This window comes from Oryctolagus cuniculus, chromosome 8 (assembly GCF_964237555.1).
Source record: "Oryctolagus cuniculus chromosome 8, mOryCun1.1, whole genome shotgun sequence".
Classification (NCBI taxonomy): Eukaryota; Metazoa; Chordata; class Mammalia; order Lagomorpha; family Leporidae; genus Oryctolagus; species Oryctolagus cuniculus.
Genome location: NC_091439.1, coordinates 79903035 through 79928778, shown reverse-complemented (window position 1 = coordinate 79928778; position 25744 = coordinate 79903035). Strand labels below are relative to the sequence as shown.

The 25744-nt window shown below is 45.6% G+C and overlaps 1 protein-coding gene across 15 annotated transcripts in view; it reads left to right on the top strand.

Annotated features, from left to right (window-relative positions):
* The window catches only part of WDFY3 (WD repeat and FYVE domain containing 3), a 310521-nt gene extending 286471 nt beyond the window's left edge, over positions 1–24050 (top strand). For all 15 annotated transcript variants that reach the window (XM_070047898.1, XM_070047894.1, XM_070047899.1 and 12 more), the window contains 10 exons: positions 342–489; positions 1504–1658; positions 2569–2727; positions 5907–6086; positions 10741–10923; positions 12074–12170; positions 14303–14626; positions 15627–15738; positions 16704–16901; positions 20691–24050. In XM_070047898.1, coding sequence (XP_069903999.1) covers positions 342–489; positions 1504–1658; positions 2569–2727; positions 5907–6086; positions 10741–10923; positions 12074–12170; positions 14303–14626; positions 15627–15738; positions 16704–16901; positions 20691–20814 — 1680 coding nt within the window. In that variant the 3' untranslated portion in view covers positions 20815–24050. The remainder of the gene's footprint in view (positions 1–341; positions 490–1503; positions 1659–2568; positions 2728–5906; positions 6087–10740; positions 10924–12073; positions 12171–14302; positions 14627–15626; positions 15739–16703; positions 16902–20690) is intronic.
* The last annotated feature ends 1694 nt before the right edge of the window (positions 24051–25744 follow it).

Below are 25744 nucleotides of genomic sequence, written 5' to 3'. Positions count from 1 at the left end.
GTGCAGGGCCCAAGCACTTGGGCCATCCTCCACTGCACTCCTGGGCCACAGCAGAGAGCTGGCCTGGAAGAGGCGCAACCGGGTCAGAATCCAGCGCCCCAACCGGGACTAGATCCCAGTGTGCCGGCACTGCAGGCGGAGGATTAGGTTATTGAGCCACGGCGCCGGCTGGCAACCTTCTTAGTCTCTGAATTTCTTTCCTAAAATCTAAAATAAAGATAATTCAGTGCCTAATGATTATTGTGAAGCCTATGTGAAATCAGTACTTAATGACTGTTATAAAAGGAGTCTTAGTAAGTATTATCTTTCATGATACAATATGTCATCTGTTTTCATACCAGTTGTTTAAAAAACCTCATCCACCAAAGCGAGTGAGGAGTCGCCTCAACGGTGACAATGCAGGAATGTCCGTCCCACCAGGCTCTACAAGTGACAAGATCTTTTTCCATCATCTAGACAACTTAAGGCCTTCTCTGACACCCGTGAAAGGTAAGGTGATGGGAAATTAACTTGGGTTCATGAAATTATGGGATTATTTAATTATCCTAGGTTAGCAATTATAAATTTTCTTTTCAGCAGTAGTATAATATGTAATAAATGCCATGTAGCTTTTGTTAAATCACTAAAGATTCACTAGTTTTTATGGTTTTTTTGGTGGCCTGTTGGATTTTGCATCAAAAAGAACTACACAGGCTTCTCCCTCCTGTTAAGATAGTCCAAACTCTACACTCTTCTAACTTCAACTTTATACGTAGGAAAAAAATTCCATCTTCACTTTTCCTTTTCATTTATCTGCATTCTGCCTAGCATAACTAGCAGTAACAGGACTGTGCTTTTAATATGCCAGACAAGAGACATCTTCTATCTAATGGCATGAAATCTCTCAAAGAGGTTTTAGAAGATTTTTTTTCTCTTAGAATGAGCAAATATTTTTGCAAAGTTTTAAAACTGTCACTTTTTAAAAATTTAAGACTTGGAGCATAAAAGTCTTGTTAACTTGGCTTCCACTCTGTGCCGTTTTGCCTTGCTATATAGACTGTGCTCTGTGCCAGCTCCAGTCACTGCCTGGTGACTGCTCTGGTGGACTGGTAGGCTCTGCAAGTTCTCATGCATAGCAAAGAGTCCTTGCCTCTTGTGGAAGTCTAGGAGCTGGCATAACTCGGGAGGTGCTGAAGACAGATGAGTTGGTGGTCCATGGCCCTATAGCGTTCAGGGGAGCATCCCAGGTTGCTCTGTGCAGCCACAAGGATCAAGTCAGGCCTGATTGTTAGGAGCCAAACCCAAGACATGAAAGGGTTCAGGAAAACTCTGAACGACACCTGGCAGGGTTGACAGCCCACCATGCAGCTCTAGCAGGAGAGTCAAGATCCAAACTCTACCTTAGGGTCATTTTGTCTCAACATAGGTGCCAGAATGCTTGGTTTGTTATGAATATTTTAGGTTACTTTACTGTTGCCTGTGGGACAATGTCTTATCCTAACCTACTTATTTATTTCTTTGTAGAACTCAAAGAACCTGTGGGACAAATAGTATGCACAGATAAAGGTATTCTTGCAGTAGAACAGAATAAAGTTCTCATCCCACCTACATGGAACAAAAGTTTCGCTTGGGGCTACGCAGACCTCAGCTGCAGACTGGGGACCTATGAGTCAGACAAGGTTTGTCATTGTTCCCTGCAAATCTTGCCCCAGTCTGGTCTGGAAATCCTAGTTAGTGGGGGTGGGCGGAACACTGTCTGAGGGCTTGTCAGCTCTTCCCCCAAAGCCCAAAGGAAAGGAGAGCCTCCCGCATCAAAGTAAAGTAAGGGAGCTCGTGGAGCAGTCATGTTTCCTGCAGGGCAAACCTCTTCTGGAAAGGTGTATAAGAGAGGACAGCAGTTTCCCTCCCACTCCGAAGAACTCCTCCAAGAAATCCTAGCCAGCAAGGTGCGCCACCTCCATGCCAACCAGGGCAGCCTCCTTTTAACAGTCAGGACCTGGCCTGTTAACCCCTTTCAGTACCCTAATGAAGCAGACAGAAAACCTGTTAGTCAATCTCACAAAAAGCAGCAGCGGCTGTTTTGAGAGCATCAGTGTCACTGGAGAGGCAGTGGATCCTTCAGTGTCCTGCGGGTTTGTCAGTCCCCTCCCAACTGTGAGTTGAATAGAACCCACGCAGTCTGCGACGTTGCACTTAACCTGGTTCTGTTTCATCAGCGTCCTCCTTAAACAGCCGCACTCAGGTTTTCTTGGTCTGTTTTAATCAGTACAGCAAACACTTCCTTCCACCAGGTTTTCCTCTGTGTCTAATGTGGCCTCACACAGCGTGAACACCATTTTCCCAAAATGGACAAAGCGGAGACTCCCGTTAAAACCAAAACCCTTCTTAATTATATTTTTTAACAGCAGCTATAATTAGGAAGCTGCAAGGTGGTTTAGGGTGGAGCTTCCGTGGAACTGTGGCTAAACTAAAACCAGCCCAAAATGTGAGCCAGTGAGCATGCTTCCCCTTCCCCCGGCGCCGCTCCTGGATTTTCAGAGTTTGCAGCCCTGGATGACATGTGTATCTCACACCCACTGTATTTTACAGGCAGTGACTGTGTATGAGTGTTTGTCTGAGTGGGGCCAGATTCTCTGTGCCATCTGCCCCAACCCCAAGCTGGCCATCACAGGCGGCACGAGCACCGTCGTGTGCGTGTGGGAGATGGGCACCTCCAAGGAAAAGGCCAAGACCCTCACGCTCAAGCAGGTAACAGCATCTGCAGAAAATGAGAAGGTGGACGTACTCCATCTTAACCACCCACCCTCGAGAGAAACCAGAAAGCTCCCTTAGTTCTGAGGTACTGCAGACATGAAGGACCAAACCAAAAAATGCTCTTTTTTTAATTAAGAATTTCATGGAGTTTTTAAATTTTATTTGTTAACAGTTTTTGTTGTTAAAGACAGACAGTGATCTTTCATCCACTGGTTCGCATTCCCAGTACTTTCAATGATCAAGAGTAGGCCAGAGCAAAGTCAGGAGCCTGGAACTCAGTTGAAGTCTCCCACATGGGTAGGCAGGACCCAGGTACCTGAGCCATCACCTGCTGCCTCACAGGGTGCACATTAGATGAATCTGGAATTGAGCTGGGGCTCAAACCTGGGAATCTGATAGGGGCTGCAGGTGTTTTAGCATCTTAACCACTGAGCCAAACACCTGTCCCCCAACAAATGTTCTTTAGCTAGAAATTTTTTTAAAATGGAAATCAGAATATATTGTTGCTCTTAAGAACTCAACTAGGGCCTGCGCCACGGCTCACTTGGCTAATCCTCCGCCTGCGGCACTGGCACTCCAGATTCTAGTCCTGGTTGGGGCACCGGATTCTGTCCCGGTTGCTCCTCTTCCAGGCCAGCTCTCTGCTGTGGCCAGGGAGTGCAGTGGAGGATGGCCCAAGTGCTTGGGCCCTGCAACCGCATGGGAGACCAGGAGGAAGCACCTGGCTCCTGGCTTCAGATCAGCATAGCATGCTGGCTGTAGTGGTCATTTGGGGGGTGAACCAACGGAAGGAAGACCTTTCTCTCTGTCTCTCTCTTTCACTAACTCTGCCTGTCAAAATAATAAATAAATAAAAGAACTTAACTAGTACTTTTGTAAAAAATTTGAAGCAAATTTTTTAGATAATATTTTACTATATTTAAGTATTATAAATGCTTTTCAGTAAATGTTTACTCATATGTAAATTGAGCTTTTCAAAATGATATTTATTATTCATTTATTTTTACTTTTTTATTTATTTGAAAGGCAGAGCTGCAGAGAAGCAGAGGCAGAGAGAGAGAGGTCTTCCATCACTGGTACACTCCCTAGGTAGCTGCAATGGCCGGAGCAAGACTGATCCAAAGCCAGGAGCCAGGAGCTTCTTCCAGGTCTCCCATGTGGGTGCAGGGGCCCAAGGACTTGGGCCTTATTCTACTCCTTTCCCAGGCACATTAGCAGGGAGCTGGATCAGAAGTAGAATAGCTGGGACTCAAACTGGCACTGGGATGCTGGCACTGCAGGTGGTCGCTTTACCCGCTACACCACAGTGCTGGCCCCTGTATTCATTTATATTCATTTCCTTCCAGGGAGACTTCCATTCAGCTGGATCACTAAGTCTTTGAATCTTCTGCTTTTCTTTTTTCCTAATATGTCATATCCTTAAGGATGTGCCAAACACGAAAATAGATTAAAATAGAACCTTTGAGATTTAATTAGCAAGTATTTTAGATCACCTGTTATGTACCTGATTCTACTGTCAATTTTTAAAGAATCCTTTTATGATTAAGCCATCTTTTAACATTTTAATTTGTGACCAAATATACCATGCAGTTTTTTTTAAAATAAGGAACATGTATTTAAGCATTTTTTGTGATACGAATTTGAAAATATATTTAAGAATACTGACTAAAATGTATTGAACACCTGTTGTGTTCAGAGCTCTGTGCTGGTGTTTTAAAAGCAGGAATCTCCATGAGGCGGCATAGAGCGTAGTGATGAAGAGGCCTGGGTCCTCTGTCACAGTACCTGGGATTGTGTTCCAGCTCTGGTGCCTGGGTCCAGCTTCCTGCCAATGCAGACCCTGGGAGGCAGTGGCGGTGACTCAAATGGTTGAGTTCCTGCCACCCAGGTGGGAGACCTGGATTGAGTTCTTGGCTCCCAGCACCAACCAGCCCAGCTCTGGCCATTGTAGGCATTTGGAGGGTGAACCAGCAATAGGAACCTCTCTTTGTCTCTCTGCCTTTCAAGTTAATTAATTACTTACTTAAAAAAAATAAAACTGCAGTCCTCACAATCCTACAAGGTAGGTTTTTACCTCCACTGGATACCGCAGAGAGGTCAAGACGCATCCAAAGGCACTGCGGGGGTAGAGCTGGTATTTCAGTTCAGTTCCTTCAGATGCCAAAGCCGTTTTAAAGCCAAGCTTAACCACATGGTGGCGTCTTAGATGTGTGTGGGAAGAGTTGACCACCCCCCCCCCCCCCCCCCCGCACTACACCAGCAAGCTTCTGGTTAGGCCAGAACCGTCCTGGAGTTGCCAGGCCCTGCAGCAAGGCTTGGAGAAAAGTAGAGTACACAGGAACAGCTGCGAGGCTGACGGCACCTTTTGCTGATGCCTAAAATACTTTCCATTTGGAAATCGGACTTCGAAACTGATGTGCCAGTCAAATGGACTTTTCACTTTAGAATAGCTTTGGGAGTTTGCTAAGCACACAATAAGGGTGTCTGTCTGACCTGAATTTCAAGCCAACTCATTATTCAAGCAGCCGTGTTCTCCTGCCAGCAGAGATGGCAGAGACTCCCGACGGTAATGGGAATCCTTTCCTTCAGAATGCGTATTTTTACACGTTGCCATGTCCCTGGGTCCTGTTTCTCTTCACATTCTGGCAGAAGACCTTAGCTCTCACTCCAGTCGGAAGAAGTCCCTCCCGGGCAGAGATGGTCAGACGTGTATGTTGACAGATTGGGACCATGTTCTCCCTTGATCTGTCTGGGGCCATGCCCTGCAACCATTCACTCTCAAAGTTCATGTATTTAAAAAAAAAATTCGTCCAACTATAATCCCTTAGAATTGACTGAACAAGCGTATGTGGCATAAAAGATAGTTGCAGAGTTTAAGCTGTATTTTGGGGGGTGCATACTCAATACCTCCCCACACAGAAATGGTGTAAAGAAACCCAAGATAACTTGCAGGTGCTCCTCCTTCCTTCCAGAACTGCAGCCTTGGCTCCACCCCCACGGGAAGAGGCAGGGCGGGTGGTCATGGGAGACAGGTCTGCCGTCTAGGCTTCCCCGGCCCAGCTGCTCAAGGCACCCACTCCCTGGCATTGCCTCCTCTGTCCATGAGCTTGTGGAGTCACTCACGAAACCTTGTCCATGCCATCTGCCTGATTTTTTTCTGTTCTCACCTGCAGGCTCTCCTTGGTCACACTGACACTGTGACCTGCGCCACGGCATCCTTAGCCTATCACATAATCGTGAGCGGGTCCCGGGACCGAACCTGTATCATTTGGGATTTGAACAAGCTGTCGTTTCTAACCCAGCTCCGAGGCCATCGAGCTCCGGTTTCAGCGCTTTGTATCAATGAGTTAACAGTAAGTAGGATGTTGACCACTGGGTTATACTCAAGAAAACAAATGATTCTGACCAAACTAAATAAGAAAATGAACCTATGTTTCCAAAAGTTGATAGGCACTCATTATATAAAAGTCACTACCTTTTTCTTGATTCATGTGTCATTTGAAAAGCAAAGAAAGGTTACAGTTTATAATACAGAGAACATATTTGCCTTAAAATAGGTTCACTGCCACATACTTAAAAGAGAGCAAGATTGGGTCAAAATAAAACATTCTAGAATATGCTTTTGCTTAAAAAAAGGAATCTGTAGGATTTGTTCAGAATGTTAAAATCATGTTGAAATTTTTAATGAAGTATTTTCAAATTATTTATTATTATAAAGTGAAAAGAATAACAAGAAAAAATGAATATATAGAGATCTATCTTCAAAACACAAACCCAAAGTTGTCAAAGCTATATGTCTTCTTGAAAATAAGTGTTTTATATACAGATAAATAAAATGAGTCATAATAAAATAGATTTCTTAAATTATCTAAGAATTATTTATTTATTTGAAAAACAGAGTTACAGGAAGAGGTAGAGACAGAGAGAGAGGTCTTCCATCCACTGGTTCACTCCCCAGGTGGCCGCAACAGCCAGAGCTGTGCCGATCTGAAGCCAGGAGCTTCTTCCAAGTTTCCCACGTGGGTGCAGGGGCCCAAGGACTCGGGCTATCTTCTGCTGCTTTCCCAGGACATAGCAGAGAGCTAGATCAGAAGAGGAGCAGCCAGGACTAGAACTGGCACCCATATGGGATGCTGGCCAGGGCTTTAACCTGCTGTGCCATAGCACCAGCCCCTAAAGTAGATTTTTAGAGAGCGAGCATTGTGGTACAGCATGTTAAGCCACTGCCTTCCCATTTAGAGTGCCAATTCAAGTCCTGGTTACTCTGCTTCCAATCCAGCTTCCTTGTAATGGCCTGGGAAAGCCACAGAAGATGGCCCAAGTACTTAGGTCCCTGCCACCCAAGTGAGAGGCCCAAATGGAGTTCCTGGCTGCTGGCATCAGCCTGGCCCAGCCCCAGCAGTTGCAGCCATCTAGAGAATAAACCAGCAGATTCTCTCTCTTTTTCTGTCTGTCTCTCTAGCATTCTACTTTTTTTTTTAACTTTTATTTAATGAATATAAATTTCCAAAGTACGGCTTATGGATTACAATGGCTTCCCCCCCATTACGTCCCTCCCACCCACAACCCTCCCCTTTCCCACTCCCTCTCCCCTTCCATTCACATCAAGATTCATTTTCGATTCTCTTTATATACAGAAGATCAGTTTAGCATACATTAAGTAAAGATTTCAACAGTTTGCTCCCACACAGAAACATAAAGTGAAAAATAATAGATGATTTTTTTAAAATGATGATGAAATCAGATCAGACCTATTGTCATGTTTAATCCCAGTGAGAGTCAAGTTGGGAATTGATAATTTCTTTTCTTTTTCTTTTTTCTTTTTTTTTTTTTTTACAGAAGTTCAGTTTAGTATACATTAAGTAAAGATTTCAACAGTTTGCACCCCCATAGAAACACAAAGTGAAATATACTATTTGAGTACTCATTATAGCATCAAATCTCAATGCACAGCACATTAAGGACAGAGATCCTACATGAGGAGTAAGTGCACAGTGACTCCTGTTGTTGACTTTACAAATTGACACTCCTGTTTATGGCATCAGCAATCTCCCTATGCTCCAGTCATGAGTTTCCAAGGCTATGGAAGCCTTTTGAGTTCTCCGACTCTTATCTTGTTTAGACAAGGTCATAGTCAAAGTGGAGGTTCTCTCCTCCCTTCAGAGAAAGGTACCTCCTTCTTTGAAGACCTGTTCTTTCCACTGGGATCTCACTCACAGAGACCCCTCATTTAGGTTTTGTTTTTTTTTTTTTTTTTTTTTTTGTTTTTTTTTTTTTTTTTGCCGGAGTGTCTTGGCTTTCCATGCCTGAAATCTAGCATTCTACTTTTAAAATAAATAAAATAAAATCTTTTTAAAAAACGGCTCCTGGGAGCACCCTATTCAGACTAAGCCACCTGCAGTGAACAAAAGGGAAGTTTATGGCTAGTATGGTTTGGAAAGCAGAGAAGCTTAGGGATAGGTTTCCAAAGACTGAAGCCCCATGTCTGAGGGACGTGTGCAGATGACACACATCCATGTGTTGATGATGTCCGTGTATACACATCAGTTTTGGAAATGAACGGGAACTTACCCCCAACCTTACCTCTTTCTTTCCTATAGCCCCCTTCTCATCTTACCCATGCCTGTGCCCCAAGGCCACCCTTCATGATACACAGTAGTCCCATCCGTGACACTCATATCATCACCCACACAGACAGCCTTCCTTCTGAAGGATGCTCTGTGTGTTATTCCTACCAGAAGGTACTAAGTCATTCAAAGAAAAGGGACAAAGAAATTAATTCTGTTCTAGTGAGCAGCACTTGGTCTGTCATTGATAATATCAGGAGAACCAAGAGTTGGGAACGAGTTGGGGACCTGTAGGGCTGCAGGAGTCAAACCTGTTTCTTGGTGTTATTTGGAAGCCTTAGGTTGTTTTCACAACAGCAGTTTGGGTCAGTCTTGCACATGTTTCTACCTAAAGAGCTTTACGAAAATGTCAGTGCCCCAGAACCATGGTGGTCCTGCACTGTTGCCAAGTCAAGAACTCTGTTTGGGTCTTTTCATGACTTAAATACTAAGGATTTTATTTGTAGTCAATTGTTACTAAAACAAGTATACAGCCACTGGATTGCAGTAGTTGCTGCAGGTACTAAAGGAAAAAAATTTATAAAAAATGCTTTTGTACTTTCCTAAAAACTTATGAAAAAATGTTCATTTCTGATACGTTTCTCTAACGAACCTCAAGTCTGCCTTGCTTTAGTTTACATTTTGAGCCAATGCCACCCTGTAGCTGTTCTTTAATCCTTCTTGGGGCTCAACCCTAGCAACCACAGGGTCCATTCCAGGGCACAGAGAGAGGGGCCCTGGTGTTGTGGGAAGAAAGTCACACCTGGTGCCGAACTTAGGGGCTGCCTGTCCCTTGCCCAAGACTGCAGCCATCAATTGAAACTCAGCTACTGACATTTGTGGTCAGAACTTGGCTGTGTGACTACGCAGAGGCTTACACAGCAGTGCTTTGCAAAGCATTATTTATGATTAGGTTTCGATAGGGTTCTTGTCATTCAGTGGAAGAGCAGGGGTGGGGAGTGGGGGTGTTAGGAACAGTAGTGAGCTTGGCACTAGCAGTGCCCCCCTACCCCGTCGTTCTTATCATTCAGCCCTGCCTCCCTTTTACCTTCTCTCTGACAGTGGTGCTGCTTTAAGCTTCTGGCTCACCCTCTGCTGTTGACAAGTCCCTGTAGCATCTCAGGTGTCCTGGGACTGTGCTGAACATCAGTCTCTTCTAAGCTGGAACCCAGCATTGTGACATTCAGGTTATCTCAGGGATGACAGAGGAAGCTTAGCATGGTGTATAAGCGTTGGGGCTACAGAGAGCTGGCTTAACATCGTGATTCTGGATTAGCAAGTTCCTTGAGTTTTTTCTACCCTGCTTTCATCCTCTGAAAAGCAGGGTTCGTGGTGTCCAGCCTCACCAGGTTGCTGTAAGGGTGAAGTGGGATGTCTAATAAAGTATCGATCATGGTGTCAGACACAGGGTAGGCTGTGTTCCCACCAGATTCAAGTGAAGCCCAGCCCGTAGAATTTGAGAAAAAACTTTTTTCTTTTCTATCTTCAGAACCTATGAAAACATGAGCTCAAGGAGCCTTAGGATTTGGTGCTGATTTGAGTCCCAGATGTTCCACTTCTGATCCAGCTCTCTGCTAATGCACCTGGGAAAGCAGCAGATGATGGTCCAAGTGCTTGGGCCCCTGCACCCAATGTGGGACCAGGATATAGTTTCTGGCTCCAAGCTCCCCCAGCCCAGCCTTGGCCATTGCAGCCATTTGGGGAGTGAATCTATAGAAGGAAAATTTCTCTCTCTCTCTCTCTCTGTTCTCTCCTCTCTCCTCTCTCCTCTCTCTCTCTCTCCCTTTGAAATAAATATTTAAATCTTTTTTAAAAAGTTTGCCAAAAAAGTGATCCTTGTGCCAGTTTACTTTTTCCTCTCTTTTCTTTTTCCTCACCTTTCTTGTGAATACTGGTTTTTAAAAGAGGATACTACAAGTGTTAGAAAAACTTCACCTTTGAGTTTGTTGAAGAGACTGAAAACCATAGCTGGACTGAAGAATCTGTCTTCCACTCTGTGGTTTGCACGGTTGGACTCATTGTGTGAAAGTGAGTGGAGGTGGATCCGTGCCCCAACATGGAGAGGGAAAGTGCAGGGGGGGTGAGAGGAGCAGTTCGCCTGCCCCTCCCACTGCAGAGAGCTTGCTCAGCAGCATGCCGGGGCGTGACCCCACTTAGGCCCCCTTGTGACTCCCTCTGTCACGGCATCCACTCAACTTTGAAAGCCTTAAAGAAGCCTCCTTTCAAGGGATCTGTTTTTTTAATCATCAAGCATCGAATTCCAGGCTGCCTCAGGAGTTGCTCAGCCACTCTTGTGAGGTCTGGAAGGCTTTCTGAGAGCCAGGCCAGGGATTCAGTTGGCTTCTGAAATCAGAACGTAATTCGAAAGAACAAGGAGAATGAAGCTTTCCTTTCCTTTCAGGGGGACATCGTGTCCTGCGCTGGCACCTACATCCACGTGTGGAGCATTAACGGGAACCCCATCGTGAGCGTGAACACCTTCACAGGGAGGAGCCAGCAGATTGTGTGCTGCTGCGTGTCGGAGATGAATGAGTGGGACACCCAGAACGTCATAGTGACAGGCCACTCCGATGGGGTGGTTCGGGTAAGTGAGCTCAGGGAACGGCACAGCGACCGGCCACGCAGTGGGGGGCACTGTCCGTGCAAGTGAGCTCAGGGAAGGACTTTCTAGAGTTTTTACGGCCCCCATTTAGCTGCAACGTGTGGCACGGTCTGCAGCTGCAGTAATGTCTAGCAGACTCTTGCCCTGATTCGCACAGCCTTGGCCCCTGTGTTATCTGACAGGGGGACTGCCAGTGACTTGGCCTCTCCTTCCTGCTAAGTAGATCTGTCAGTCCAGACCAGTTGACAGCTTGACTGATACAAGGAAGGTCACGTAACATGGGACTCCCATGTTACACTGGGCTTGCTAAAGTGTGCACTGCACAAGTACTAGGGTTTCAGGCTGTCAGATGACTTCTGGGGAGAGACAGTATGCCGGGACAGTCTCTTCCCTACGAGAGTCCCACAGCCGGAAGATGCTTCCAGAGGCCTGGGCCGTGCCCCGGCCAGGACCCCAGGTGATTCCTTTGGAAGCCTAGCTGTGATTTACCTTTCCTTCATTTTCTGTGTGTTGAGCCTCCTCAGAAAAGAGAATCAATAGAGTGTTTACTTTTGTAGTCTCTTCAAATATTTGACTTTTTCTTTCTCGAGACTTTTCTTTGTGCCTGTTTGCTTTGTCAAAGCAGAGAGCAGCCGATGACCACCTCTTGGTCACAGTCACGTGCTACAGACAGCGAGGCTGTCAGCCCACTCCCACACCACTCCCTGGGCCTCCTGCACACACATGCACACACATCCCAGCCCACACGCATGCCCCCGAGCCTGCCGTCTCGAGACGGGGTTTCATGAGTGTGTGAAGCCTAATCCAAAGCTCCTATCTAAACAGAGCCATTGCGCAGTCCTACCTGCCACACGCCTTCCTTCTTTGAGGCCCACGGCATGCATCAGGCTAGCCAAGGCTCTGAGTGATTTTTGTAAGAAGCAGATGTTTGCTTAGTCGAACCATGTTTTAAGCTTCCCTTGACCATGATCCTTTTCCCTTCTGTCAAGATAACTGGGAAACCTGGCTGTGTACAGCAACAGAAATCAAAGTGTCTTTTCCACCGGAGAGCTCAGCTTCCTCCAGGAACATGAAATTGTTTCCTTAATCTATTTCCTAACTGGTTCTTGTTTTCATGCTTTTGTAAATGTAGTTCTGGAGAATGGAATTTTTGCAAGTCCCAGAAACTCCTGCTCCTGAGCCTGTGGAAGTCCTAGAAATGCAGGAAGACTGTCCAGAAGCACAAATAGGTATTTCCTGCCTGTGAATAAATTACCCAGTCATGTCCATGGTGCTTTATTTTTAAATGGGGAGTGTGGATAAACTTGTACCAAAGAGGAACAAGAGGCTGCAGTGGGTGTGACTTGCGGAAGCGTGATCACTGTCTGCATGTCATCCTGTGGGCACGTGCACAGGGTTTCTCCAGGTCACTGGACAGCACCCCGTGTGGTAGTGACCCCTGGTGGACATCTGCATCCCATCCCAGATACAGCAAACTTGCCAAAGGCTTGCACCACAGTTCTACGACACCGAAAAGCAGATCCAGGGGACATGGTGCTAGAGAAGTCCAGCAGCTCCACAAGGCAGTCCACGCCTGTTCTGCCCACTCCCTGGCCAGCACAGTGTTTGTACACTCTTCACAGAGCCCCTGTCATGGTCCCCACCCAGGGCCTGCTCAGTAAGGTGTTCACTGGACCTGAAGCCTACTGAAGCCCCCTACTCTGATATCTGAATGAAGCACTTTAAACTTTCCCAGTGAGAAGCAGAGGTAGGTGGTCTGAATCAAGTCATTGGAAACAACGCCGTAAAACCAAGGCGAGATCCGCCGGGCGCAGCTAAGCTCCCCAGATGCTGGCGCCCAATGCAGAGCTGTTGGTGCACAGGGCTTCCCGGAGAAAACCAAGGTTTTAAGCTTGGCCTTCACATTGTTTCATGGTGACTCACTTTGGCACACTGAGAATTCAGTGAGCCCTTCACAATGTGAGGGAGTTACTCAGGGAAAAAGCTTATTATCAAAAGGACGCAAATCTTTTCTGTCCATAAGCTAAAAGTAGCCTTTACTTTCCATAACCAGAAAATAGAAAAGATCCCAGGAACATGTCATATTCATGCTTCTAAGATGCTAATCCATGTAAATTTCTACATTAGCAATTGCAGCCCTATCAAAAAGGTCATCCAGGCGTTTGGAGACGTTGGGTTAGAGGACCAGGTACAAGTGGGTTACTTTCCCTTCCTTTAACAAAGCTTTTAAATGATTACCAGTGGAATATGAGATGAATAAGTGAGATGGAAAAAGGCTCGAATTCCCACGAGGAAGGATTGACTCTGGACAGTGCAGAGGTGGTGGGGCTTGTGGGCACTTGTGTGGGAGGAAGGAAAAGATGACAAGCTAGAAGGTTGCTGAAAATCAAGGCCATTTCCAGGGCTGCTGGTGTGAGGACCTTAGAGCTCACAATCGTCAGGCCTAAGAGTGAAAACTATTCAAGAGGGTCCACCAGTCTCCTAATAAGTAGCAACAGTGCTTGCCTAGCTTTTTAATGTGTGTGTATAGTAGGCTGGTGCCTGCGCACTTGCTATTGCTTTCCCTCCTTTTCCCAATTAGATATACTTATTATTCATGCATTTTTCCCTCCAGTAGACTCTATTGCAGGAGAGCAGGGATTTGATGGGAAGAAATGCAAAAAACAACAGGAAGAGGAATGAAAACAAAAATCCTAAATGAGAGCTTTCATGAATACTTCACTCATCTTTGTAGTCGTTTACATAGTGACTGCTCTGTGCGAGTCACCATGCGGGGCCCTTGCTCTCACACTTCTTTCTAATGTCTTATAGAAAGAATTCACAGAAGCAGTGGTTACAGGTGAGAGATTCACAATACAGGAGAGGCACAGAACGGTCAGAGGAGTCCCACGGAGGGCAGGAACACTTTCAGGGAAGGAATTGGGTGAGGTTTTAGAGAAGGAAGTATTAAAGCTGTGCCTTGAACAACAGGTGGTATTGGAATGGCGACAACTGGAAAGATGGGTGGGGCAGAGGGCACGTGCAGAACTCGCTGTGAGGAGGAGCAGAGCCGTGTGTCGGGTCTTGAGTGGCATGTCTGGCTGAATGGTGGTAGGGGCAGGTTTTGGCCAGACTGTGAAAGACTGGTACCAAGCTAAGGATGCATTCTGTTAACTCTTTCAGAGATTCTGCCCCATATCTTAATTAATATCTGTTGTCTAGCCAAAAATCCTGGCAGTTTTCTGCCTTGTCTGTTATACTTAGCTTAAAATGTCCTGTATGTTATATCTTACAACTGGTAGGGAGAGTAAATCCCAGTGGGATGAACAAAGTTTGGTCTGTGCTGTGTCTGCATTTCTAATCCTCGCAATGCTTTACCCAGGGCAGGAAGCCCAAGACGAGGACAGCAGTGATTCGGAAGCAGACGAGCAGAGCAGCAGCCAGGATCCTAAAGACACTCCCAGCCAGCCCAGCAGCACCAGCCACAGGCCGAGGGCAGCCTCCTGCCGAGCCACAGCTACCTGGTGCACGGACAGCGGCTCTGATGATTCCCGCCGCTGGTCCGACCAGCTCAGCCTTGATGAGAAGGATGGCTTCATATTCGTCAATTATTCAGAGGGTCAGACCAGAGGCCCGCTGCAGGGTCCCCTGAACCACCCCCACCCCAACCCCATCGAAGCACGGAATTACAGCAGATTGAAACCTGGTAACTTAAAGTCTGGTATCTGTTTCTTGCTACTTGGAGCAGTGTGAGGGTTGGAGGGTAGAGGCTGGGGTGTGTCTAGCTCTCTCTGGGCCCCATCCCTGATGTGTGCTGTGACCTAGGCTGCCCATGGAGGAAGGCCTCTTAATGTGTCTTCTTGTATAACCTGAACCTAGCAATTCTGTCCTACAGTGATGTTTGCAATATGCTGGGCATTTTTTAAAGAAAAACACCTCAAACCAAAAATTGTATTCATTCACAAATAGTGAAATCATGAAAGCCTTTAAAAATAGGCATGTTGTTAATTCCAAATAAATAAGTAAAACTACATTAGCTGGAAACTTGGCCTATGATAGAGAGTCGAGGCTGCATTGGGAGAAATTACATACACCTTCTCACATTTAAGATCCTCCTTCTCTCTCTTTTTTTTTTTTTAAGATTTATTCTTTATTTGAAAGGCATAGTTACAGAGAGAGAGAAAAGGAGAGAAAAGGAGAGATCTTCCACCTGCTGGTTCACTCTCCAAATGGCCACAAACAGCCAGGGCTAGGCCAGGCTGAAGCCAGGAGCCAGGAACTTCATATAGGTCTCTGATGAGAGTGGCAGAGGCCAAGTGACTTGAGCCATCTTCTGCTGCTTTCCTAGGCTCATTTCCAGGGAGCTGGAGTGGAAGGCGAGCAGCCCGGACTCAGGACTAAAACTGGCATCCATATGGGATGTCAGCATTGCAGGTGGCAGCTTTACCTGCTGTGCCATAAGGCCAGCCCTCCCCCTTCTCCTGGGCTTGTCTTATATAATGAGACATTTCTCTGACCTAGCCAACGATTGTTGAGCTATCTTGCTTTATCTTTATCTGAGGTAGCAGCTGCCAAGCACTAGAGAGGCTGCTGTAATTATTCTATGTTGGGGTACACCAGATTTTAAGGTCATAGTCATAGGGTACATCTACCCAAAACTGGTTCACTCAGTGTAGTATTGTATGTCCTCCACTTCTACACCCCAGGGTACCGCTGGGAGCGGCAGCTGGTCTTTAGGAGCAAGTTGACAATGCACACGGCGTTTGATCGAAAGGACAATGCACATCCAGCTGAGGTCACTGCGTTGGGTGTCTCCAAGTAAGTGTCAGGCTTTGTCCAGCAACTCTTCCCCTTTTTTTTGTTTGCTTAGCTGTCCCTCCCCCAACCTGCAGCCTGGCTTTTAAGGGGAACAGATTTCCCGTGCATTGTCTTGTATGGCTCAGAGAGATGGATCTGCAGGAGCAAGCTGTCAGTGCTTGGATTTCAATTCTTTTTTTTTTTTTTTTTTTAAGATTTATTTATTTGGAAGAGGGAGATACAGAGAGAGAGAGAGACAGAGACAGAGAGAGAAAGAAATCTTCCATCTACTGGTTCACTCCTCAAATGGCTGTAACAGCTGGGGCTGGGCCAGGCCGAAGCCGAGAGCCAGGAACTCCATCCAGGTCTCCTATGTGAGTGGCAGAGGCTCAAGCACTTGGGCCATCTTCTGCTGCCTTCTCAGACGCATTAGCAGAGCTGGATTGGAAGTGGGGCAGCTGGGACTCGAACCAGCGCTCATATTGGATGTCAGTGTTGCAGGCAGAGACTTAACCCGAAGTGCCACAACACCAGCCCCATGGATTTCAATTCTGAATTTAAAAGCATATAGCAAAACTTAGCCTTCTCTGTTGTTCAAAAGATACAGCAAGGTTTGATCCAGAATTAGTGGGAGTGGAAGTATACATTTGGGCTCAGTTCTGGTTTTCTCATTTTATACACCCAAGAGGACTTTAAAAAGTTTGTGGGGAAATGAAATTAACAAATGTTTATTTTGGTGCACAATGATTTTGAAATTATGCATCAAGAAGTCTTGAAGAAGTTCATGGAAAGATATGAAAAGCTATGCATGGATTTCAAAAAGTTTTACACCAAAATAAACTTACCTTTAAATGCCATGTTCCACAACCTATTTGAAGCACCCTTGTACTTCCTCTGTGAGAACCAAGGGGCCTCACCGTGACCCTCGCCCAGCCCCACCCCCAGAGGCCTCCCGTGGGTCACTGTGTCTGTGCTGTCTCCTGCAGGGATCACAGTAGGATCCTCGTCGGCGACAGCCGAGGCCGAGTGTTCAGCTGGTCGGTGAGTGACCAGCCGGGCCGTTCCGCCGCGGACCACTGGGTGAAGGACGAAGGCGGGGACAGCTGCTCGGGCTGCTCAGTGCGCTTCTCCCTCACCGAAAGACGGCACCACTGCAGGAACTGCGGGCAGCTCTTCTGCCAGAAGTAAGCCGGCCGGCGCCTGTGCTGCTGGCCTGTCCGGGGAGGGAGCTCCAGCAGGGGTAACGAGGCCCGGCACAGCAGTCCTCACCCGCCCTGGTGTCCCCGCTGCAGTTGCTGTAGACCAGTCTTAGTGTAGACCAGTCTTCACTCTTTGTTCCTTCCTACTAGGTGATCATGAGATAGTTCTAGCCTGTAAGACAGAAAGGGTCATCACAAACACCTGGTGACCTGTGACTCAGAGAGTAAAGCCCTGGCTTTGTCGCATCACACTTGGCTTCCAAGGTGTGTGTATGTGTGTCAGGTGTGTGCACCTTTGAAGTCCTTTTTGTACCCTCCGCCAGTCATACCCCCTTCCTCCCCTATGTCTTTAGACTTTCATGAGCATCTGTCGCCTCCATGAACCTTCCAGACTATCATCTTCTGTGGTTTTCAGCTTTACATAGCTAACTATACCCTTTGGCAACATGTTCTTTTATGACTTTGAAAGACAGAGTAACAGAAAGGGAGAAACAGAAAGAGGGAGATCTTCTGTCTGTTGGTTCATGGCTCCAAATGGCTGCAACAGCCAGTGCTGGGCCAGGTTGAAGCCGGTAACCAGAACTCCATCCGTGTCTCCCACATGGGTGGCAAGGGCCCAAGCACTTGGGCCATCATCCACGGCTTTCCCTGGTGATTTTGCGTGGAGCTAAATCAGAAGTGGACTAGCTGAGACTCAAGCCAGGTCAGATACCCTGCATAGTAGTAAGCAGTGGCTTGACTCTTTTTTGTTTTAAAATATTTATTTATTTGAAATTCAGAGTAACACACAGAAAGAAGGAGAGGCAGAGAGAGAGAGTGAGAGGTCACCCATCCACTTGTTCACTCCCCAACTGGTCACAAGGGCCGGAGCTGCGCCGATCTGAAGCCAGGAGCCAGGAGCTTCTTCCGGGTTTCCCACGCGGGTACAGGGGCCCAAGGACTTGGGCCATCTTCTGCTTTCCTAGGCCATAGCAGAGAGCTGGATTGGAAGGGGAGCAGCTGGGACTCAAACCGGTGCCCATATGGGATGCCGGCACTGCAGGCAGCAGCTTTTATCCAGTATGCCACAGTGCCAGCCCCATGCAGTGGCTTGACTCTTGATGCCACAATGCTGGCCTTAATCTGTAACTTTTTTACTCAATATTGTTTTTCAAATCTATTTATATAAATAATTAGTATTCTACCCTATTTATCTTAACTGCTCTTAGGTATTTTATTTTATGAATATATGAGAATTTACTTCTTTTGTGATGGCCTCTTAAGGAATTTTTTTTCCATTTTATCTATACTATAAGTAATTCTACAGTACATACCTTTTTACATGCTGTCCTAACACTAAGCTAGAGATGATGGAGTGAAATCAATAGAACATAGACTTACTCTTGACCTTAACTGGATTTTGCTAAATTACCCTCCAAAACAGTAGAGCTAGTTTATACTGCCTCCAACAGGATATGAAGGTCCTCCAAATTCTTAGTCATACACGGTGTTGCCAAACCTTTTCAATTGTGGCAACCTGATAGCTAAAAAATAGTGCCTTGTTGTTTTAACTGGCAGTGTCAGTGAGGCAACATATCTTTTCATACGCTTAATGGCTATTTGGGTTTCCTCTTGGGTAACTTTCCCATTTTCCCTTTATGATTGTCTCTTTTTTTTTTCTCAAGGACTTCTTTATAAATTATGGGCCTTAATATTTTGTATTTTATATATCTTGCATACCTTCTGCCAGGCTGTGACTTGCATTTAAGTGCTAGGTTTTCATTTTGATATACTCTTTATGACTGTGTGTGATTTTTTTTTTTTTTTTTGCTTTTTTATGCCTGTGCTAAGATAAAGATAACCTTGTTCATTTTCGAGTAGAAGTTTCCAAGCGTTACTTCTCACATGTGGTCTGTGTCCCTTGGGGAGTTCATCATAGGATGTGACACAGACTGGTGACTGGCTGTGGTGAAGCAGGCGCCAAGGGCAGAGCTGCCCAGGAACGGTCCTTCAAACCCCTGAAGCTCAGAGCACTCAGTTATTCTCTGGACTCTCTTCCAGTAGATTTATGGAGAATCTGTAAATCCCCTCTGCAATCTTGTTAATATCCAGCCTTGAAGTGATTTAATGCTACATCCAAAGACACACCCAGCTCTGAATACTTTTTAAAGAATTTGGACCTAACAAGAAAAGCCAGACTACCTGTTTTTAACATTAACACTTGAGGAGTGGATCAATCAAAATGCTTAAAAGCACAAAAGAAGTAACCAAAATATCTTTATATTTGGATATTTAGTAACCAAAATATCTTTAATAAAAAAAGGATTTATTTACTTATTTGAAAGGAAAATTTACAGAGAGAGATGGAGAGAGAGAGAGATCTTCCATCCACTGGTTCACTCTCCAGATGGCTGCAATGACTGGGGCTAGGCCAGGCTGAAGCCAGGAGTTTCTTCTAGGTCTCCCATGTGGGTGCAGGGGCCCAAGGACTTGGGCCAACTTCCACTGCTTTCCCAGGCACATTAGCAGGGAGCTGGATTGGAAGTGCAGCAGCCAGGACATGAACCAGTGCCCATATAGGATGCCAACATCACAGGCCGTACTATCACATTACCTGCTATGCCACAATGCTGGCCCCAAAATGTGTTTTGTTTTGTTTTGTTTTTTTATGATTGTTATTTATTTATTTGAAAGGCAGAGTTGCAGAGAGGCAGAAGCAGAGAGACAGAGGTCTTCCATCTGTTGGTTCACTCCTCAAATGGCCACACGACCAGAGCAGGGCTAATCAGAAGCCAGGAGCCTAGAGCTTCTCCCACATGAATGCAGGGGCCCACACACTTGGACCATCTTCTACGGCTTTCCCAGGCCATAGCAGAGAGCTGGAGCAGAAGTGGAGCAGGGGTGGGTGCTGTGGTATAGCAAGTAAAGCTGCCGCCTGCAGTGCCAGCAACCCCATGGGCGCCAGTTCAAGTCCCAGCTGCTCCACTTCTGATCCTGCTCTCTCCTTTGACCTGGGAAAGCAGTAAAAGATGGCCCAAGTCCTTGGGCCCCTGCACCCCGTGGGAGGCCCAGAAGAAGCTACTGGCTCCTGGCTTTGGATAGGTACAGCTGCAGCCGTTGTGGCCAACTGGGTAGTGAACCAACCTATGGAAGACCTCTCTCTCTTTCTCTGCCTCTCCTCTCTCTGTGTAACTCTGACTTTCATAAATCTTTAAAAAAAAAAAAAAAGAAGAAGAAGAAGAAGAAGAAGTGGAGCAGCCGGGACTCAAACCAGCACCCACATGGAATGCTGGCACTGCAGACAGTGACCTTACCCACTACACCACAGCACTGCTCCCCACCCAAGATCTCTTTTTAAATAGGCAGTGGGTCTTCTGATTTCTAGAAGAAAAAGGTCGAGCCACAGTAAAGATGTTGCCATGCCTCCCAATGGAAAGGCCACGAGAACCATTCCTGCACAGGTAGAATGGGCCCAAACTGGGCTGTCAGACCCAGGGGCTTGATCACACATGAAAATCATTACTCTCTTTTGTTGTTGTTGTTTAAATCCTCCTCAGTCAGTGAAATTACTCCCCTGGTTTAATATTACATTTCTGCATTAGATGGAGACAAATAATGCAGCATTCCTGTTGGTCTTTTGGTCAACCAAATGACATAGCCCGCATGTCCTTGGCATTCTCCTGGCCTTGGACATAATACAGCAAGCTCTCCATTTAGTTGTTAAAGTGATGTTTGTAGCCCGAGCAGCCAGGCGTGGAAGGGGCCAGTGACAGATTGATTTTTCCTTTCCTTTAGGTGCAGCCGGTTTCAGTCTGAAATCAAGCGCTTGAAAATTTCATCACCAGTGCGTGTTTGTCAGAACTGTTATTACAACTTACAGCATGAAAGAGGTTCAGAAGATGGGCCTCGGAATTGTTGAAGATTAAACAAGCCGATTGGAGACCACGGTCTGTAGACCCCTTCCCGATTCCCTTGTCACAGCTTGGAAGGCACGGAAAACAGTCTCCGTTTACACATCTCTTCTTGCCGCGTGTTTGACGTGTTGCGCTCAGAGGGAACAGAGAATAGACGGGGCCAGAGCGCAGGGGCAGGCGGGCGCTACTGAGGTGAACAGCACAAGAAGAGCAGGAGGTGGTTCCTGGGAGCAGCCTTTTCAGTATCCAGTTCTCCCTGATAACAATAGCTGTCTCCAAGAGAAAAATCCTCACCTATTAACTGTCTTTTCTTGCATCTCATTTTTATAGAGCTACTCATCCTTATTTGGAAAAACCAACGACAAAAAAAAAAAAGGCTTTTAGAAAATAGTTGTAAATCTGACTTCTTTGCAAGTTAACTGTGTATATTGTAAATAAGTATAAAGGCCTTTTTTTCTAAATAAGGACTTAACTGCCTGTAACATGAGACTTCAAACTAAACCACTAACTCAATGAACTACTTATGGTTTGTGTGACATCTCTCACTTACCAATTAATTGTAAATGTTTTTTTAAATCTTCAGAGACATTATCTGTGGTATTTTGCTTTTTTTTTCCTTTCCAATCCAGCCTGTGTGCCTAATGTCCTTTCCTTCAAGTTGCCCACAGTATGTCCACTTAAACAAGGCTCGTAACGCAAATCGTGTGCTCCTTCTTTAGGAAACAGTGGGAGAATCAGAGGCCCCCTGAAAGACCACCTGGAAATATTTGGGCATCTTGTACCTGTCTCTGCACCACCTCAGTGTTGTTCTTCTTACACAGGACCCCTCTTAAATTCACCTGGGGACTGCTATTTGGTCAAAACATAACTTCTTAGCATTGCATCAAGGTGTTCAGGTGGCTAATAAATACAGTGCAGGAAGCAGCCCTGCCTCAACTAATAGAAATATATTTGCATGTAATCCAAAATTAGCTTCTCTTGCATAGAACACAATAATTATGTGTCTATAGTGACACTAATGTTCTACTAGAGCTTATTTTCAAAAAAAGGGATTAAAAAAAAAAGTGTACAGAAGTAACCTTGAAACCTCATTGTAAAACTGGATCATGTCAGAACTGCTTAAGATTAACCTTCACCATCTAATGCCATCTACCTGAAACAGTCAGATTTATACTGTATCAATGTCTATTTTTTGATTTTGCTATCAATATAATTACAGTATTTTAATATTGAGTTATTTACTTTGTTCTGCTAGTTGGATACAGAACACACAACTCCAAGGGGATTAAAGCTGGTGGGAGCTCAGAGGAAAGTTTAGCAAAGGGCTTTGGTGGCGAGATTTTTTTAAAAAATGTGTGTTATGTACATAAATATGTATATATAATGAAATGAAACAATCTAGATTTTAACATTTTCAGATACTTAGTGATAATATTATGAACAATTCTAAAAGCCCTGTGGTTTGAAAAATGTAGGCTCACACATGGCCCGAGACAGGAAGGATTGGCCTTCACGCCCCCACGGGAGAATCACTCAGAGGACAGAGGCTTTGGCTTTCCTAGCTTATCATCCGCAGGCCCTGGTGGCAGGCACACTTATGCACTAAAATGCACAGATATGCACATGTTTTCAAAAAGAGGCATTTGGTATAACAGTGATCTTGTACCTAATGGGCTGAAACCAGCTTAAGAACAGATTTGTTCTTCCTGATAACTAGGTCTCCAAGAGAAAATATAAAGGCTGCTTTAGTGCCTTATGCTTACTAAATTTAAATCTTTATTTACCTAGGTTTGAGCCTACAGTCTATGATTACATATCAAAAGTGATTAAAATACTTCCATTTCTAAAAGTTTAAATATACTTGTTAATAAAAGGATTATTGGCATTAATTGCTTTTACTTGAAGAGAAGTTGCGTTCCGTTTTCCTTTCTGTGTCTTACTCCTCTTCCTCCTCCCCGTTCACTGTCTCCTGCGATTCTGATCAGTCACACTGATGGTCAACAGCTGCAGAGACTGTGCTTGCCCGGACGGCTGGACTCTGCCCCTGCCCCTAGGTGAGGTGGAGCAGTGTTACTCTACACTTTTTCAAAGAAGCGTCCCCCTCTTCTTGTTCATGACCCATGTCTACCCCATCCCCGAGGGCAGAGGTGTTCTTTAAAGACTTGAATCTGTGAATGTGTGTATGCAGTTATTAAAGGTTATTCCTCCACGTACTCTGAAGTTATATGGGATGAACACTTCTAAACTCTCCGACACGACTTCCATAACTAAAAAGTGGAAACCAAAACCCTCATGATAGTATTTCCTCTGGCAGCTGGTGCTGTGGGCAACTGTTTTGTTCAATCAGGTTTCTTTCCTTTTTGCTTCTAATGCAGGAATCACAGAGTCACTCACACATGCAAATACACCCACGTACACAAACTGTTTCTCTTAATATCTGTGTTCCATGTAAATTTGTTTACCAACATAAACCCTCAACATGTACATCCATCTTTGTGTGGTCTGTCTTCTTTCTCTGAGAGTACCTCACAGGGCTCCTGCCTAATCTTTGTAGTTTCTCCATCCATCCATCCATGTACTACTCTAACACGCGTGTGTAATGTGCAACTGTAATGTCATGCTTTTAAAGAGGAGAATAGCTGCCCATAGCAGCAAACCATCTGGATAATAGCAAAACACTCTAGATAAGTTATTTTGCACTTTCTTATGTATAAAGTTGGTAGAAACTTATTTTTGCTTTGTATCATTTAAATACATTTTGTTTTGGTAAATGAACTGTGTATAAAATATTTATGCCGTTAAAACTGTTTTTAGAAAGTATTTTTAATTTCAGCAAGTTTGGTTACTTGTTGCATGACTATTAACACAACTGACTTTTTGTGTCAGTGCAATGTATATTTTTTGTCCTGTTATTAACTTGTAAGCCCTAGTAATGGCCAATTATTTGTACAGCAACAGAAGTAAATTGAAGATACTGGCTAAGACTGGATTGATTGTGGACTTTTGTACTATATTGCAGAATCCAATATCTGTTTTTGGTGGTTATGTAAAAGGCCTGAAGAATTGCTATCTAGTGTACAATCTGTGATATCTGAATGTTCATTGTATATCTGTCTCTGATGCAAAAAGGTAGAGTAACACAATTATAATACATGATTAAATGCAATAGTCCAGGTACTTAAGTATTTTTTTTTAATTTCAAATAAATACCTACTATTTACCACCAAAAAACCCCACAAAAGTTGTTTTAGTCAGTTCTTCAAGGAAGGGAAAACACGCTGAGGGCCCCTGCTTCCCTCCGCCTTGCACAGTCTTCCTAACTGTGACTGCTCCATTCAGCAGCTCCTTCTTCAAACTGCAGAGCTGTCGATTGTTAGGGCTCTGGTTCCAGCTCTACGCTGATCCCTCCTTCAAAACCAGGCTCTCTGCCCTCTGACTTTCCTAACCTGAACTCCCAGGGCTCTTGAGTGTGCGTGGGAGGTGGTAGAGCCAGGAAAATACCTTCTGGGAGACATGACCCTCAGACTTCCACCTAGCAAAACACGCCTGCCTGCATGGTTTTGGCTACCTTGCCCTGAACCTTCTCCCCTACCCAGCAGATTGTGCGAAGGAAGCCTAAGCTTCTCACCCCTTCTCCAGTCACATTGCGACTGGTCCCCGTGTCCTGGCTGTCCCAGTCCTCTGAAGTGCAGGCCACCCTGTTAGCGCCAATCCCAGAGTGTCCCAGAACCCACGTCGCTTTCATTGTCATACACTTACTGGTTTTGAACAGCCTTCCCAGGAAGGGAGGGTGGAGAAAACCCTTTTTTTTTTTAAAACATCTTATTTATTTGAGACAGAGTTACAGAGAGAGTTAGAGACAGAAAGGTCTTCCCCAGGGGTAGTGCTGTGGCATAGCCCCCAGTGCCAGCATCCCATATGGGCACCAGTTCAAGTCCCAGCTGCTCCATTTCGTGCCCAGCTCTCTGCTATGGCCTGGGAAAGCAGTGGAAGAGAACAGCCCAAGTCCCTGGGCCCCTGTACCCATGTGGGAGACCCAGAAGAAGCTCCTGATTCCTGGCTTCGGTTTGACCCAGCTCTGGCCATTGAAGCCATTTGGGGATTGAACCAACAGATAGAAGACCTCTCTCTTTGCCTCTGCCTCTGTCTCTCTGTAACTCTGCCTTTCAAATAAATAAATCTTAAAAAAAAAAAAAAAAGGTCTTCCCATCTGCTGGTTCACTCCCCATGGCTGCAACTGCCGGAGCTGGGGCAATTCAAAGCCAGGAGCCAGGAGCTTCTTCCAGGTATCCCATGTGAGCCATCTTCTACTGCTTTCCCAGGCCATAAGCAGAGAGCTGGATTGGAAGAGGAGCAGCCAGGACACAAACCAGCATCCATATGGGCAAATGCTTAGCCTGCTACGCCACAGCACAGGCCCCAAAAACACTTCCTTTATGTTTGTCAGGCTGTCTGCGTGATTTTACTTTCCTTCTAAAGGATACTAAGCTCAATCTCGTTTAAACAGAGTCCCGCATTTGAGGACATTGTGCTTATTACAAATTTCACTCCAGTGCAGCTCCCCTTAGTGGCAGAAGGAAGAGGAATGCCAAGACCTTCTTGTTTTTTTGTTGTTGTTGTTGTTTGTTTGTTTGTTTGTTTGTTTTTTGACAAGCAGAGTAGACAGTGAGAGAGAGAGAGACAGAGAGAAAGGTCTTCCTTTTGCCGTTGGTTCACCCTCCAATGGCCGCCGTGGCTGGTGTGCTGCGGCCGGCGCACCGCACCTATCCGAAGGCAGGAGCCAGGTGCTTCCCCTGGTCTCCCATGGGTGCAGGGCCCAAGTACTTGGGCCATCCTCCACTGCACTCTTGGGCCACAGCAGAGAGCTGGCCTGGAAGAGGAGCAACCGGGACAGAATCCGGCGCCCCAACCGGGACTAGAACCCTGTGTGCCGGC